The sequence below is a fragment of the Embiotoca jacksoni genome, unplaced genomic scaffold (genome assembly GCF_022577435.1).
Source record: "Embiotoca jacksoni isolate LCO1_2020_lvr unplaced genomic scaffold, fEmbJac1.0.p SCAF_112, whole genome shotgun sequence".
Lineage (NCBI taxonomy): Eukaryota > Metazoa > Chordata > Actinopteri > Embiotocidae > Embiotoca > Embiotoca jacksoni.
Window position 1 is genome coordinate 420,001 of NW_027185244.1, and position 16,668 is coordinate 436,668.

Sequence of the window (16,668 nt, forward strand, 5' to 3'; positions counted from 1 at the left end):
AAACAGAAGCTCTTTGTTCTGTGATGAAACTCTCCTCAGTTATTCAAATCTTTCAATCTCAAACCTGCGTTAACAGAACAATCCGTTCTTAGTAGAAACGAGTCGTGAACACGTCGATGATCTTCAACTGGAACTCGTTTATTTCTACGTCCGCTCGGTTCGGATCAATCAGTCTATCAGTCTGTAGTTCCCGTCAGTCTGTCGGTCAGTTGCACGTCAGTTTGCAGATTGGTCTGTCGTTCCACCACGTTGGTCTCAAACATCTCAACAACCATCAGCTGGACTTTGATGAACTTAGTTCCAGACGGTTTTAGTTTTATTCTGTAGAAGTTTGTTTCTGGTTCAACGTTACTCTTCAGACCAAAGCTGGAAACTCTGAAACGCTGCAGCAGGAAGATGTTTGACACAAAGAGGCTCCACCTGCTGGCCGGCCAGTGGTACTGCAGCCACGAGGCAGCATTAATTCAGTTCACACTTTTATTGTATAATATTTTTTTATTATAAGTGGAACCAACTGACACAAACAACAGTTACAATAATTTATTCATCTTTAAAGTAATTTTTTTCTAAAACTCAGCTGCTCAGACGTGAACAACTGTTTTCTACCAATGAAACTCAAAATTTAGTTTCTTTCAGTTAATAATTATGAACGTTTCCTGACATTTAATAATTAGAAGTTCCAGACTGCCTGTATGTCTTAAATACAGTTTGTGTACTGAGCTTCACTATTATTGATATTTGTTATAATAATTATAATCATAATTGTTCTTTTATAATATAGTAAAATGATCTTAATCATTTCAGAAACAGGACGAATTTTATCGATGTGATAAATAATTTAGATTCTTCTTCGTTAATTCTACTTCAAAATTCAAACAACTTTTACATTTCCTAAATGAGACGGAGGTCATCTCTGACAGTCAGCTCATCTTTCAGAATAAGAGCGTTCCTTTCAGAATAAGAGTGCTGCTTTCAGAATAAGAGTGTTCCTTTCAGAATAAGAGCGTTCCTTTCAGAATAAGAGCGTTCCTTTCAGAATAAGAGTGTTGCTTTCAGAATAAGAGTGCTCAGTAGAGGCTGTGCAGCGGCAGCAGCGACATGTTCCTGCTGTTCTCCAGCAGTTTGTCTCTCAGCGTTTCCTTCTGGACTTCCCGCCAGACGTATCGCTGGTTCTCGATGGGCGGTGGCCGCTCGGCGGCGGCGCTCTCCACCTTCAGGCCGTCGTCGTCGCGCTGCACGCGGTCGGGCGCCAGCAGCACCAGCGTGTTGAAGCACACGCCGTCCGTCCGTCCGTGCGTCCGTCCGTTGTGCTGCAGGCTGAAGACGCCCAGCGTGTTGACGTCGTGGTCATAGTACGCCGACGGCAGCGCCTCCTGCACCACCATGTTGGCCGCCCACGTCACCGCATGGGTCTTCACCGCCGCCGCCGTGGGGAGATGGGGGGTCGGGGCTGCACGGCAGAGGGGGCGGGGTTAGTTCACCACATGGGAGGAGTCAAGGTGCTGTTGCAGGTCGTTGTTGAACTTCTGTTTTCAATCATCATATGAAGACTTTTTAAAATCTCCTGAAAACATTTCTGACGTTCAGCAAGAAGTTAATAAATCTATTAGATTTACACATTAAAGTAGGAGGAGCTACACAGGTCCTGTTCATGTTTACATCGTTCATTTACGACCGTGAGATAAAATCGAGGTTGTGTTGAGACGATGAAGAGCGGCTCACCTCTGATGAGGAGGATCCAGACCCTCTGCTCGGTGCCGATGAAGATCAGGACGAGTCTCTGCAGCACGTGACGGCAGCTCATGTCCACGGGGAGCGTGACGGGATGGTGCGGTGCCCCACGGTACCTGAAGGCAGCACGGCAGGTCAGATACTGGACTGATGATGATGATGATAATAACAATAATAATAATATAATAATAATAATAGAGGTGGAGGTCGTACTTGAGTCCACAGTCGATGAGGCGCAGGATGTCTTGTCCTCTGAGCGGCAGGACGGAGCGTCTGTCCCACCAGGACGCCTGCAGAGACTCCTGATCAGCTGCTGACAGCGTCTTCAACGTCCCACCTGTCACACACAGAGAGGACATCTAAAACACACCTGCAGGACATTCAGGCTCTGCCCCCTCCACTTGAAACACACCTGCAGGACACTCAGGCTCCACCCCCTCCACCCGGCCCACCTGAGACGCACCTGAGGCTGAGTGCAGTGTGACCTCTGACCTGTGACCTTGGCCAGGAAGATGAACCGGATCCACTGCGGTCCCTGTTCCTGAATCAGCAGCAAGGTGATTGGCTCGCAGTCAAACCCCGCCTCCTCCATCACCTGCAGGCAGACGGAGCTGCAGGTGACCTGGACCGGATGCTAACGATGACATCACCACTGATGGACACTCACCTCCCTCCTCAGCGCCTCCTCCAGACTCTCCCCCACCTCCACCCGCCCTGCAGGGAGGTACCACTGCTTATAACAGTCCTGCTTCGCCTCCTGCACCATCAGCACCTCCTCCTGCAGGAGACACACACACACACACCATCAGCACACGGATACATACAGATTAATCGATTGATCGACTGATTGATTGATTGATTGATTGATTGATTGATTGATTGATTGACAGGTCATCTGATTGATTGACAGATGGTCTGTCTGCAGCTGCTCGTCACCTCGTCGTTGAAGATGACGGCTCCAACGATGTACGTGACGTTCTTCTTCAGAGTTGCCGGTTTGCTCTGCTCCAGACCGACATCACAGCCGTTGACCTCTGACCCCTGACCGCTCAGCAGCAGCTCCACTTGCTGCTCCACCTGCTGCTCCACCTGCTGCTCCACCACCTCCATGTCTGAGGACAGGAAACACTTCATTTATGAATTAAAACTTAAATATAAAAGATAAATCACATCATGTATCATCATTAGTTTGTAATCGATTAATCACCTTCATTTCATGTTAATTTATTGATTATTTTGTTAATTTATCAACATCAAATCTTTTAATTTGTTAAGCAGTTCAAACTTTCAGATAAAAGCAGTAAAAAAAAAAAATTATGTTTTACTTTGAAAAGCAAATAGTCGGAAGCAGGAAGTGGCATGAATAGATTCTGTACTTAAGTGCAGTATTTGAGTAAAAGTACTGCGTTACTTTGCTCAGCAGGTAACGGATCAAAGTGTCAGTAAATCACCGAGGAAGACTCTGATGTCATCACGAAACGTTTCCGGTTTTCTGACCGGAAACAGCGTTTGTCAAACATTCAGTAAAAAGATGAGAGACATAAAACCGACCTGCTCGCATCGATCAGCTGTTTCCATCCGACCACCGTCCAGCTGATCGGCTTTTACATTTCACACCAGGAAGATAAGCAGGAAGTGCGAGTCCACTTCCGGTTCCGGCTAAAACACGGGTTCTGTGTTTGAGTCGCAAGATTAACGCGTAATATTTTACCTGACTTCTAAAAAACAGTTAATAATTCATGTGTTATGTATTTTATGTGATATGTCGTGATCTCTGCGTGACTATTTCATTGCGAAATTTTTTTGTCACCGGAAGTCACGTGTTTTGTAGTTTTTCTGCCCGCTTCTGTGTTGTAACGTGATCAGACAGGCTGCTAACGGAGCTAACGGAGCTAACGGGCTGGAGGTGGAACATCTAAATCATTATCAACTCATCTTCACAAACTAACGGTTTAAACCGGTGAACGTCGTTAACCAGGTGAGTTAACCCGGTTTACTGTGACTCAACATCTGCAGACTTGTTTTGGTTTTAATGAGACTTTCTCCACGTCATGACTTCATATTCAAACAGTCTGATTTGTATTATTACAGCTGCTAGAGGGATATAAAACTAACACACTTCCTGATTTTATTCTATTAAGAGATTCAGATGAATTATTACTCTGCTAGTCCTCCTTTAACCTTCAACATAATTAAAACTATCAACACTTTAAAGAAATATAGAAAATAGTAGAGTAGAACTAGTTAAATAAAAATGTCCTTTATTGTGTAAATAGTAGCAGGACTAAAATAAATAAAAGACTTAGTTTTTTCTTTCTACTTAAGTTCTAATGCTTCACTTTTACTCTGAAATGTAGAACCGAACCTCCTATTTTATTCTGAAATGTTTGTTTTCTGCAGAGCGTCGTGGTGCGTTCAGAATCCTCTCCAGGAATACGTTCAGGGTCGCTCTGCAGCCGGACAGACCGACAGCAGGACGTGTTGGACCTGCTGGAGGATTTCTCAACACCCAGCAGCCCCTGGTGGACGTCAGAGGAACTGCAACTGAAAATCATAGCAGCAGCATGTGTTTGTAGGTGATCTCTGATCTGAGTCTCGGCCCGCTGACGTCCAGCCTGATGTCACGGCACAGTAAGCTGCAGAAGCAGGTCCTGGCTCTGTACCGGCAGTTCCTGCGGGCCGGTCAGGACAAACCGGGCTTCATCCCCCGAATCCGCGACGAGTTCAGGGAAAACGCTCGAATCAAGAAGACGGACGTGATGCACATCGAGTATCTCTTCCGGCGCGGCCAGCGGCAGCTGGAACAGCTGAGGGACGTCAACACCAAACAGCTGGGCTCCTTCTCCAAACCCAAAGAGCCCAGCTAACTGCGGGACGGCACGTGATGCCGGACGAGACCATGAAAACGTCACCGAAGACTCGGCTGGCGCCAAACGGCTGCGTTCAGGCTCCATGTGGAGAAACACGGAGTTCGGACATCTGTGGGCGTTAGTGGAGTGATGTGAGCTGTAAATATTGAGACACGTGAAAATAAATCAACTCTAAATAAACTGTGGTGTGAAGAGGTTGAAGGTTTGGCGCCTCTGGACGACAGGACGGACGTCGGCGTCTTGACTGTGCGAAAAAGTAGCTGGAGCTGGCAGCCTGATGCTAAGCTAACTGGTTGCTATTTTTTTTGCATGAAAAAAATAACTTCTGTGATTATTAGAAATAATAAATGTCTCGTCAGTCGACGTATTTACTGCTGTGTAGTTTAATTTATAACATATTTTATAAGTATTTCAATATCTGAAGTTTTGTAAAGTAGCCCTAATTAAAGTAAAAAGTAAAATATTTTCTAATATTTCCTAAATTAAGTTATGAAGTTGCATTAAAATAAAAGACTCGGGTAAACTACATGTACTTAATACTTTTATTTAATTTCTGAGATTTTAACAAAATCATTTGTAGAATCGTGGAACATGTCTGCTCCAAATTTGATTTAAAACATTGTTGTCCATCCTTCAAACTTCAAGCAGCTATGAAGAGCTGAAGCCTCAAAAACAGTCGAAAACAACCGATTTTAGTCTTTTAAAAGCTCATAACATGATTTTAATTAAAAATATCAACATGAGAACTTAAATATTTCCTTTAAAACGAAGCATGAACAGAAGATCCTCTGATCCCGGATTTGTTGACAGGAGTTTTGTGTTGCTGCCGCTGGTGGCGCTAATGCGCCGCAGCGCTGCTGCAAAGACGCCGGAGAAGAAGAAAATGTAAACAGGAAGTGAGACGTTTTACATCCTCTAATACACGAAGCAGTCGTTTTTAATAAGAGATTTCTGTAGAAATATCGAGTTTAGCTGCAGTTTTTCAGTGCAGAGGAACTTTTGAGGTTTTCTGTTCGTCGAAACTTCCCGCCTTTTTGTTTGTTCGTCGTTTTTTCCGTAATGTCGGCTTCCGGAGGAGAAATGACCAACGCGCAGTTATTTCAGCAGGTAAGAAGAAAAGAAGTCAAACTTCTGCTTTCAGCGTGTTTTCTATCTGTATTCATCAGGTTTACACGTTTCAATACGGTAAACAATACAAGAAATCATAGTGAATAATACAGGAAGGGAATCAGTAAACAATACATGAAATCATAGTGAATAATACAGGAAGGGAATCAGTAAACAATACAAGAAATCATAGTGAATAATACAGGTGTTTCAGCTCCAGGTAACTGACGAGCTGAAACGTCATCATACATCCAACAACAGATGATCAAACTAGAATCACAGCTGAGCAGCACAAACATCACATGCAGCCATAGAAATATCTCTTCACCCTGTTTCCATATGGAGGTTTTAATAATAAACAGGTTTGAGGCTGCAGGTATTTAATGAGTCCGAGAACTAGAAACTAGAAACTTAACTTCACTATTTTTACTTTTGTATCAGGAATCAATAATCAGACTTAATGTTGAATAAATCAATAAATCAAACCAGGTCGCTGCAGTGAAAGAAAACAGGATATCTGATTTAATTCAATTAAATAAGATGAAAACATTAAACACATGAAAACACAGTCAGTTGTGTGTGTGTGTCTTTGTGTGTGTGTGTGTGTGTGTGTGTGTGTCCCTCCTGCAGGTGGCGCTGCTGCGCTGGCTGTCCTCTCAGACTGAGGAGGACCGCAGGACGTTGGTGGCGCTGACGGGCGTCCAGGTGGGCCGAGAGCTGCTGAACCGGATCACCGGTCAGGACAAAGTGGACGCTTACAAGGTGCAGCAGCATGAAGAGTCCCTGTGGAAACAGGGAGTGTTGTCAGTTCCCCGTCTCACCCTGTTCTCATGTCCCTGTGTGTCCTCAGACAGAGTGCGTCCTGACCATCGCAGAGTTCGTGCGTCAGAACCCGCGGGCGTCTCCGGACCGGATCGGCGCCGAAGTGGAGAAGAACGTTTTGCTGTTCGCCGCTCGGGTCAAATCTCTGGAGACGTCTCCGATTCTCTGAGTCTGTTCAGACTTCAGCGTCTCACGGGAGTCAATCCTCATTTAACATGAAACCGTTTCCTCATTTCATCCTTCTTGTGTTGTCTGTAATTATTCCATGAACCGATGCTGTCAGATGTTTGGATCAACACGTCCACAGAGGAAACACGGAGCTGCAGCTGGAATTGAATTCATCACCACGTCGACGACAGAAACCTGTTTCCACAGCAGCTTTTCACAATAAAGGATTTTATAAAAAAGAAGGTTTTATTCTGTGCATGACAGACACTTTGATATCAAGATCTTATGTGGCATCATAACCTTATAGTTACATCCACATCTCACTGATGCTGAATTTCAGATATTGTTATTGATTGTCTTTCATCGTTGACTTAATACTCATGTACTTCTAATATAAAGGACACCTCAATATTTCAAAATGAATTCTTCACAAAACATTAATATTTCTACTGCTTTTAAACCATTTTTTCCTCCCATCAGCACATAATAAAATGATGTTAAAATCCTTGTTTTTAATTTAATTTGAAATATCTTACTGTCTCGTCACTCTGCATGTAAAATGTACATAATTCATTTGTAGTCACATTCATATTTATGACTTATTAATTCAGTATTTACAGCCACGTTTCTCTTTCAGTTCTGTTTTCTTTTACGTGCCTGGAAAAAAAAAAAGAACTTTCCAAAGCGGGAATTTTCGGGATTTTACCTGGAAAACACTCACAACCCTCTTCCTCTGCTCATTGGCTGAACTTTGCTATTCACCCCGCCCATTACAGTCATCCGTTCCTCTATTGGAGCAGCCAGTCGGTGCGTCACTAAAGCGTCCTCTGTGATTCGCTGGAAGGTTGGCGGGGGGAAGAGACTCGTTCAAACATAGAAACAACGTTGAGTGAATCCCGCAGCAGCTCACTGGCGTGTCGGAGACTCCCGGTAACACAAATAACGGTTAGTGAATATTTCCGGTGCCGGTGAGGAGCCCGTCTGTCGGAATGGAGGATAGTCACCGCGATGGGAAGGTTGCGGAGGTTTCTGAGGAGCTGGAGAAGTAAGTAACAGCTGCGTCCCGAAGGGCTAACGGTTAGCATCCGTGCTAACTCCCTCACCGGTTATAACAGGCTAGCTGCTAATGCTACATCACATACCAGCGCACGGAAACAACAATGAATGTTTTGTTGTTAATAACTGGTCGGACTGTAACTTTAATATTAATAACGGGGACATCCGACCCTGGGTTTAAATAAAGTATTCTGAATTTTAATCATTAATTTAGAGTTTGAAAGTTATTTCTCCAATAACATTACATTAAATAACATTACATTAAATAACATTACATTAAATAACATTACATTAAATAACATTACATTAAATAACATTACATTAAATAACATTACATTAAATAACATTACATTAAATAACATTACATTAAATTACATTACATTAAATAACATTACATTAAATAACATTACATTAAATAACATTACATTAAATAACATTACATTAAATAACATTACATTAAATTACATTACATTAAATAACATTACATTAAATAACATTACATTAAATTACATTACATTAAATAACATTACATTAAATAACATTACATTAAATTACATTACATTAAATAACATTACATTAAATTACATTACATTAAATTACATTACATTAAATAACATTACATTAAATAACATTACATTAAATTACATTAAATTACATTACATTACATTAAATAACATTACATTAAATTACATTACATTAAATTACATTACATTACATTAAATTACATTACATTACATTAAATTACATTACATTAAATAACATTTCATTGATCTGACTCTTTTATCCAAAGACTTACAATAAGTTAATTTCAACATGAGGGTTCAAACCAGAACAACAAGAATCAAGAAAATACAATTTCTTCAAGAAAGCCAAACTACAAAGTTCTATCAGTAAGTTCTATTTTAAGATACTAAAGTTCTACTGTTCAAGATAAAGGAGGAAGAGGAGGAAGATGAGTAGTAGTGTGAGTGAATGTAGGAGGTTAAAGTGGAGCTGCTGCATTCTGGATGAGCTGCAGAGGTCAGATGGTACTAACAGGTAGACCTGCCAGGAGGGAGGTACAGGAGTCTAGATGTGAGATGACCAGAACCTGGACCAGAACCTGGACCAGAGCCTGGACCAGAGCCTGGACCAGAACCTGGACCAGAACCTGCACCTCCTTCTGAGTGAGAAGAGGACGTATTCTCCTGATGTTGTGCAGCATGTATCTACAGGAACGTGTTGTTGCAGTGATGTTGGCAGTAAGAGAGAGTTGACTGTGGAGTGTCTCCGAGGTTCTTATCAGTCAGGGTCGGGATAACAGAGTTGTTGAAGGTAGTAGTCAGGTCGAGGGTGGGAGAGTCTTTCTCTGGAAGGAAGAGCAGTTCGGTCTTGTGGAGGTTGATTTCCAGGTGGTGTGAGGACATCCACTGAGAGATGTCAGTCAGACAGACAGAGATTCATGCTGCTACCTGTGTTTCAGACCTGGAAAAGAGAGGATCAGTTGGGTGTCATCAGCATAGCTGTGGTAGGAAAAGACATGCGAGTGAAGGACAGAGCCGAGAGAGTCGGTGTAGAAAGAGAAGAGGAGGGGACCCGGGACGGAGCCTTGAGGGACACCAGTAGTCAGAGGACAAGGTTCAGACACAGATCCTCTCCAAGTTCCCCGGTAGGTGAGGTCGTTGAGGTAGGATGAGAACAGGGAGAGAGCAGAGCCTGAGACACCGAGGTCCTGAAGGAGGAAAGAAGGATCTGGTGGTTCACTGTGTCAAATGCAGCAGAAGGTCTAGAAGGATCAGGACAGAGGACAGAGAGGCTGCTCTGGCAGTGTGAAGCTGCTCAGAGACAGAAGGAGGACCGTCTCTGTTGAGTGGTCTGTTGAAACCAGACTGGTGGTCAAGAAGGTTATTATGGTGGAGATAGGAGGAGAGTTGGTTGAAGATAGCTCGCTCCAGAGTTTTGGAAAGAAAGGGAAGAAGAGAGACGGTCTGTAGTTGTTTACTTCAGACGGGTTGAGTAGTAAAGTTACAGTAGTAAAGTACTGTAAGATCACTGTTATTGTTCTGTTGAATGGAATATTTACTCCACTACGTTTATGTGATGTCATGTGGACATAATTAAATATCACAATATTTTTTTCTTCAGTCAAACCCTCGATATTGATGCTGCAACGGTGTTATAGAGATGAATATTGGAGCTTTTAATGAGACTTTTAAACAAATAAGCATTAGTGATGTGTTATAATAATAAACACAAACAAGTCTGTTAGTTCAGGAAATGACATCACCTTCACAATAATAATGCAACTTTAAAACCAGGAAAAGACAACATTAATGTCACATCACAATATTATGACATCAGAATCTAAGATGATGTCTAATCTGATGATAATCGTATCATTCTGATATGTTATAATACAGATGTGTCACTCAGCCTCCGTTTGGGAACCACTGGACTGAATCTAACTGGATGAAGCAGTTTTATAGAAAAGTTTCTCCTCTTCACTGACCAATCACACACTGCGGATCAGCTGTTCAAGTAGAGGATATTTGGACGGATGTCCTCCACTGGAGGACGGACGTGTTCTACTGATGTTCTTGTGTTTCTGACACAGACTTTGTCTCCGCAGGTCGTTGAGCATCGACACAGACGACAAAATGGAGAGATACCACAGGTAATAAATACAGTAACACACCTGATGATGTCACCGTGAGGGCTGATGATGTCACCGTGAGGGCTGATGATGTCACCATGAGGGCAGCGTGTCCCCCAAAGACTAATCAATGATGCAGACAGACACTCTGGTTTTTAATGATGATACGTTTATAACAATGACAAATTCAACTTTAATTTTAAATTGTATAGAGGATAATTTTTTTTCCTTTAGACCAAAGTAAATATGAATAAATAAAAAATGAACACGTTGGGGATGAAGGATTTCTACATTCACTCTTTTTTTGTATTTCTAGGTTTTTCACGTGTTTCTGAAGTATTTTCACACTTATAACCTACATTGGTTGATCAGAATATCAATATCAATATTAATCGATCAGGAAATCAGAGTTGACTAAATAAAACATTGACAGAGTATCAGCGACACATTAAGGAAAAATAAGAGGAAGAAATGTCAAGAATAAAATTTAGAATTACATTTCAAGATTAAATGAAAACTGCAAGCAGTGCTGTACGGGCCCTCGCACTCCTGCGCGCCATCCCCCCGAAGCCGTCCCCCCGAAGCCGTCCCCCCGAAGCCGTCCCCCCGACGTGCAGCGCGCGAGGGACCACATATCGCTTCTCGCAAAACAGGTATATAATGTATCGTCTCACCACGCCGGATGTATGTGACACGTTTCGTGAGGTTTCAAGCATCCTTACGTAAGATGAACATTTTTAGGGCCCGAGCATCGGTGCGAAAACCCTGTTGTTTTTCGTAACAATGTTCTTCTTTTCCTTACGAAAAGTGATTTTCCTTTTTGGAAGCTTTATCATATTCAAAAACTCATGAAAGTAGAAACACATTTGTCTCCCGGCGAAAAATTTCGTATTCTAGTGGAGTTGCAAATGGGCGTGGCCAAACGGATCGAGAGCGCCCCCTACAGAGATGCCCCGGCGGCCACATTTACCTAAATTCACCAAATCCGGTGGACACGTGTATCACACCTGGACGCACAAAAAAGTTACATTGCACCGTTACGTCAACTCGACAGGAAGTCCACCATTTTTAATTTAGTCGCCATTTTGGGCGATTCTGACACGTTGTACTTTGTCGAACTCCTCCGAGGGATTTTGTCGGATGGACTTGAATTTAGGTTCTATGGATAGAAAACATGTTTGGGATTAAAAGTTGTATAAATAATTCGTTTTCATCGATGTGTGTGCCCGTAGCGTGGCGGCCATTTTTAGCGTCTCGCCATTAAACTAGGACTTGCTTTAAATCTTACGTACATGGACCGACCTTCTCCAAACATCACAGGTATGATAACAGCCCCGCCCTGAAGACCCTTGTGGGGGAATATTTGCTCATAGTCATAGCGCCCCCTGTTGGCCACTGGAAATGACACTTTTCATACTTTCACATTCTACGTCGAGCTGGTTGATCCCATGAACCTAAAGTCGGGTCACAATAACCTAAACATGTAGTTGATGATATATTGAGACATTCGCTCGACTTTGTCAATGGGCGTCGCCGTGACGATGCCGCAAAGTTGGATGTCTTGCCGTGACACAGGAAGTTGATGTTTAAGGTCAAGGGATGCTTGAAACTTCACGAAACGTGTCACATACATCCGGCGTGGTGAGACGATACATCTGAAATGTGTTTTGCGAGTCGGCGTGGCCAAACGGCTCGCCAGCGCCCCCTGCTGGAGACAGGAAACAAGACAAAAATAGCAACTTTAAGCGGGTATACGCGGTCCCTCACGCGCTGCATGTTGCGGAGACGGCTTCGGGGAGACGGCGCGCCGGAGTGCGAGGGCCCGTACATCACTGCTTGCAGTTTTAATTACGAAATACAATAAAAGCCTTAAAAGCTGACAGCGTTCAGGAGGAGAAACCACTCGACCTCGGAGAGATGTGATGGTTTCCATGGTTACGCCGGCATGCAGCTGTCCTTGTGTCTGACGGCGTGTCCTTCGTTCTCCAGGTTGATCCAGGACGGGAAAGACGTCGCCCGAGCAGGAAACATGGTGGAAGCGCTGCAGCTCTTCAGGCGTGCCCACGACATCCAGCCGAGTCAGAAGCTGGGAGGTCGGATCAGGAAGATAGAAGAGCTGCTCGCCCAGAACGAGGACGAGGACGAAGACGAGGAGTTCGTGGACGTAAACGGCTGCGGTTTGATGCTTTTTAAAGAGCTGCACGACAAGCTGTACGCCTACCAGCGGGAGGGCGTGGCCTTCCTCTACAGCCTCTACCGGGATGGGCGGGGCGGCGGCATCCTGGCCGACGACATGGGCCTCGGAAAAACCATCCAGGTCATCTCCTTCCTGTCGGGGATGTACGACGGCGAGCTGGTGAAGCACGTGCTGCTGGTAATGCCCATGTCGCTCATCACCAACTGGACCAAAGAGTTCGCCAAGTGGACGCCCGGCATGCGGGTGAAGGAGTTCCACGGCGCCAGCAAAGCCGAGCGGACCCGCAACCTGGAGAAGGTGCAGCGGCGCGGCGGCGTGGTCGTCACCACCTACAGCATGCTGATGAACAACTGGCAGCAGCTCGCCTCCTTCCACGGCCGCGAGTTCACGTGGGACCACGTCATCCTGGACGAGGCGCACAAGATCAAGTCCTCGTCCACCAAGACGGCCAAGAGCGCCTGCGCCGTCCCGTCCAAGAACCGGGTCCTGCTGACGGGGACTCCGGTCCAGAACAACCTGCGGGAGATGTGGGCGCTGTTCGACTTCGCCTGCCAGGGAACGCTGCTCGGCACGGCCAAGACCTTCAAGGCGGAGTACGAGAACCCAATCACGCGGGCCCGCGAGAAGGACGCCACGCCCGGAGAAAAGGCACTCGGCTCCCGGATGTCGGAGACTCTCATGGCCATCATCCAACCGTACTTCCTCCGCAGGACCAAAGCAGACGTGCAGAGACTCGAAATGAACGACGCACATCCGCACAGAGAGGAAGAGTCGGACAAGAAGGGCGAGCGAAGCCCGAACCGGCCGACGGACGGCGGCGCCGCGATGCCCAAACTGATGAGGAAGAACGACCTGATCGTGTGGACGTACCTGAGCGCCGTCCAGGAGGACATCTACCGGCAGTTCATCTCTCTGGACCACATCAAGGAGCTGCTGATGACCAGCAGGTCGCCGCTCGCCGAGCTCAACATCCTGAAGAAGCTGTGCGACCACCCGCGGCTGCTCTCCGCCGGCGCCGTCGCCAAGCTGGGTCTGGAGGAGAGCGGCGCTGAGGCCAACGCCCACGGCATCGCCGACGTCCCCGACGACACCTTGATATCAGAGTCGGGGAAGCTGGTGTTCCTGTTCGCCCTCCTGGAGCGGCTGCGGCGCGACGGCCACCGGACGCTGGTCTTCGCCCACTACAGGAAGGTTCTGGACATCGTGGAGCGAATCCTCGGCCGCCGCGGCTTCGACGTGCTGCGGCTGGACGGAACCGTCACGCAGATCGCAGAGCGAGAACGACGCATCTCCTTGTTCCAGACGGACCGCCGCTACTCCGTCTTCCTCCTCACCACGCAGGTGGGCGGAGTCGGCATCACCTTGACGGCGGCGAACAGAGTCGTCATCTACGATCCCAGCTGGAACCCGGCGACAGACGCGCAGGCCGTGGACCGGGTCTACCGCATCGGGCAGACGGAGAACGTGGTCATCTACCGGCTGATCACCTGCGGCACGGTGGAGGAGAAGATCTACCGCCGGCAGGTCTTCAAGGACTCGCTGATCCGGCAGAGCACCGGCGACAAGAAGAACCCGTTCCGCTACTTCAGCAAGCAGGAACTGAAGGAGCTGTTCACGCTGGAGGACCCGCAGACCTCCAGCACGCAGCTGCAGCTGCAGGCGCTGCACTCCCGGCACCGCCGGACCGACCCCGAGCTGGACCGGCACATCGCCGGCCTCCACGCCATGAACGTGTTCGGCATCTCCGACCACGACCTCATGTTCTCCCTGGACGTCCACCACGACGAGGCCCCCGAGGACCAGGAGGAGCACCGGTACATCGAGGGGCGGGTCCAGAAGGCGCAGGAGCTGACGAAGGCCGAGTGCGAGCTGCAGATGCAGCTCGCTGAGGGTGTGGCGGCGAGCACGGAACCGGCCTGGCTCCGGTACCAACCGGACAGAACCGTCAGAGAACCGTCGCGCGAGAAGAAACCCAGAACCCCGAAACCAAGTCCGTCATACCCGCGACACGACAACGGCCTCAACGGGTCACCGGCGCTGCTGGATTTGGACCTGACTGGTTCTGGACAGGAGGATGACCAACAGAACCCGGTTAACGAAGTCATTGATCTGACTGCAGACGCCAGTATGACCGAAGAGCAGAACCAGGAGAGGAGTGACCTGCAGGAGGCGCTGGTTCTGTCGGACTCCACCGACGGCGCCGGAGGAGGCGACGCCTCCGTCACTTCTGTGACGGGAGACGTCAGCCTGAAGTATGTCACCGCGGTCGAAGAAAACGGTCAAACGCCGTTCTCGAAACACGACGAGTCCGAGATGGACTTCGACCTCGTCTCGGAGAACAAACGTCTTTCTGTCCTGCAGGTGTCCAACTGCAGCTTCAGAGGCGGTGCGTCGTCCAGAACCAGCGCCGGACTCGAGTCCTTCAACTTCAACCTGCAGCTGGAGGACAGCGACGCGGCGGTCGGCACGGAGACGGAGGACGGAGACGCGGCGATTGGCACGGAGACGGAGGACGAGGAGTGGCGGCTGCTGTCCCGCCTGCAGACGGAGAGAAGTTTCGACATTGACAGATCGCTCTGTGAGAAGTCCATTGGCCCCACGTCGATGAACGAGTCCATCGTGGGCGTGAGGAAGAAGAGAGCTGCAGTGATTTACGACAGCGAAGAAGAAGATGATGATGACGACGACGAGGATCACGGGATGAAGAGTCAACTCGACAACTCGTTCCAGGTGCTCGGAGCCTCCACGCCAAAGTCGGCGCCCTCAAGCTCCGCCCCTCTCCAGTCGAGGAGGAGCGTCGGAGGAAACGTGTCTGTGTCGTCCCGCCGGTCCCTCCTCCTGTCCATCATCGAGGACATGGACGTCCAGCGTGTCCCGCCGGACGTTGAGGGGAAGGAGTCAGAGATACACTCTGACGAGGCCGAAGAGGAGGACGTTGTTGGTCCGAGTCACGATGGGCTTCAGCTGGAAGAGACTCTGAAGACGGAGGAAGACGAAGAGGAGGAGGAGCAGGAGCAGCAGCAGCAGCCAGAGGAGGAGGAGCAGCAGGAGGAGGAGGAAGAGGAGCAGCAGCAGCAGCAGGAGGAGGAGGAGGAGGAGTCAGCAGATATTGAAGAAATGAGCTTGAGCCTGGAGGAGTCGAGCAGCGAGGCCGAGCTGGGCTCCTCCGAGAGGATGGATCAGTTCACCGCGGTGACCGGGACGAAGGAGGCGGAGTCAGAGAGCTACGAGTCGCTGGTCCTCCGGGGGAGGGAGTTCTACAACGCAGCCCAGCTGGACGACGCGCTCACCTTCTTCCTCAGAGCCATCGACATGAAGCCCGGAGACCCAGAGGTCCAGCTGATGACCATCCAGCTGTACCGGCAGCTCAGCAAGAGGAGCTGAAGGGACCAACTCTGGACTACATATCCCAGCAGCCTCAGCACCTCCCAGCACTTCCTGCTGGGGGCGGAGTCTAGAGAAACACCTCATGAACAAGTTGGTGCTCAGCTGCTTTACTGTTGACTTTAGCACAGGTTCATATGTTTGTATGAATAGAAGTGATATTTATAAAATGAGGGATAAAATCGTACCTGTTGTCGTCACTGGTTCATCGTCTGATTAATGGAACATCAGAAAAAAGCTGTCTCAAAAAAAGTTTCAAGAAAATGTCATAAAAGAATCTAATTTTGCTCAAAAAACTCAAATATGTAGTTTCTTCCAAGAAAAGCAGCAAATCTTAATGTTTTGTTTGAAACTGCAACTCGTTGGTAATCAAAGTATTTGTTGATTCATTTCTAAGTGATAACTTGACAACTTAAAAATAGAGTCTGTTAAAAATCTACATCAATCAAACTTCATTCATTCAAACGACAGATAAACAGGAAGGTGAATAAAATACTAAACTTTAACAAAGTAAAATGTAAATAAAAATATTACAGTAGAAAACATGTATTTAATGAAACCAACTGTAGAAGAATCAGAAAATAGTTCAAGAAGTGAAATAAATAAAATAAAAGTTATAAACTAGTTGATTACAGGAAAAAAAAATCAACTGAACATTAAAAACAGTTTAATAGGAAACAAAAAAAACAAATTAAAACTGC

At 46.7% G+C, this 16,668-nt stretch overlaps 4 protein-coding genes across 5 annotated transcripts in view; 3 read left to right on the forward strand and 1 right to left on the reverse strand.

The window, feature by feature from the left end:
- Nucleotides 1-8, forward strand: part of LOC138194683 (protein FAM240C) — a 14,631-nt gene extending 14,623 nt beyond the window's left edge. Inside the window, exon 3 of the mRNA XM_069143600.1 lies at nucleotides 1-8. This exon is cut by the window's left edge and continues 165 nt beyond it. The gene's annotated coding sequence lies outside the window, so the exon portion shown is untranslated.
- Nucleotides 9-470: 462 nt separating this feature from the next.
- Nucleotides 471-3,354, reverse strand: nudt18 (nudix (nucleoside diphosphate linked moiety X)-type motif 18). Its single transcript, XM_069143683.1, has 7 exons — nucleotides 3,283-3,354; nucleotides 2,668-2,843; nucleotides 2,399-2,509; nucleotides 2,224-2,326; nucleotides 1,945-2,068; nucleotides 1,723-1,847; nucleotides 471-1,450 (listed from the first exon to the last, which is right to left on the reverse strand). Exons 1-7 carry the CDS (start codon nucleotides 3,290-3,292, stop codon nucleotides 1,068-1,070), a joined length of 1,032 nt encoding a protein of 343 aa, XP_068999784.1. The 5' UTR covers nucleotides 3,293-3,354; the 3' UTR covers nucleotides 471-1,067.
- Nucleotides 3,355-3,458: 104 nt separating this feature from the next.
- sdhaf1 (succinate dehydrogenase complex assembly factor 1) lies at nucleotides 3,459-5,114 on the forward strand. Its single transcript, XM_069143684.1, has 2 exons — nucleotides 3,459-3,709; nucleotides 4,132-5,114. Exon 2 carries the CDS (start codon nucleotides 4,350-4,352, stop codon nucleotides 4,596-4,598), a length of 249 nt encoding a protein of 82 aa, XP_068999785.1. The 5' UTR covers nucleotides 3,459-3,709; nucleotides 4,132-4,349; the 3' UTR covers nucleotides 4,599-5,114.
- A 365-nt stretch (nucleotides 5,115-5,479) lies between these two features.
- On the forward strand, nucleotides 5,480-16,134 carry LOC138194731 (DNA excision repair protein ERCC-6-like). 2 transcript variants are annotated; one of them, XM_069143685.1, is made up of 5 exons: nucleotides 5,480-5,708; nucleotides 6,339-6,470; nucleotides 6,559-7,743; nucleotides 10,363-10,407; nucleotides 12,376-16,134. In XM_069143685.1, exons 3-5 carry the CDS (start codon nucleotides 7,688-7,690, stop codon nucleotides 15,965-15,967), a joined length of 3,693 nt encoding a protein of 1,230 aa, XP_068999786.1. In that variant the 5' UTR covers nucleotides 5,480-5,708; nucleotides 6,339-6,470; nucleotides 6,559-7,687; the 3' UTR covers nucleotides 15,968-16,134. The 2 variants fall into 2 exon arrangements, with proteins under 2 accessions (XP_068999786.1, XP_068999787.1); XM_069143686.1 differs by having other exon boundaries at nucleotides 6,563-7,743.
- The last annotated feature ends 534 nt before the right edge of the window (nucleotides 16,135-16,668 follow it).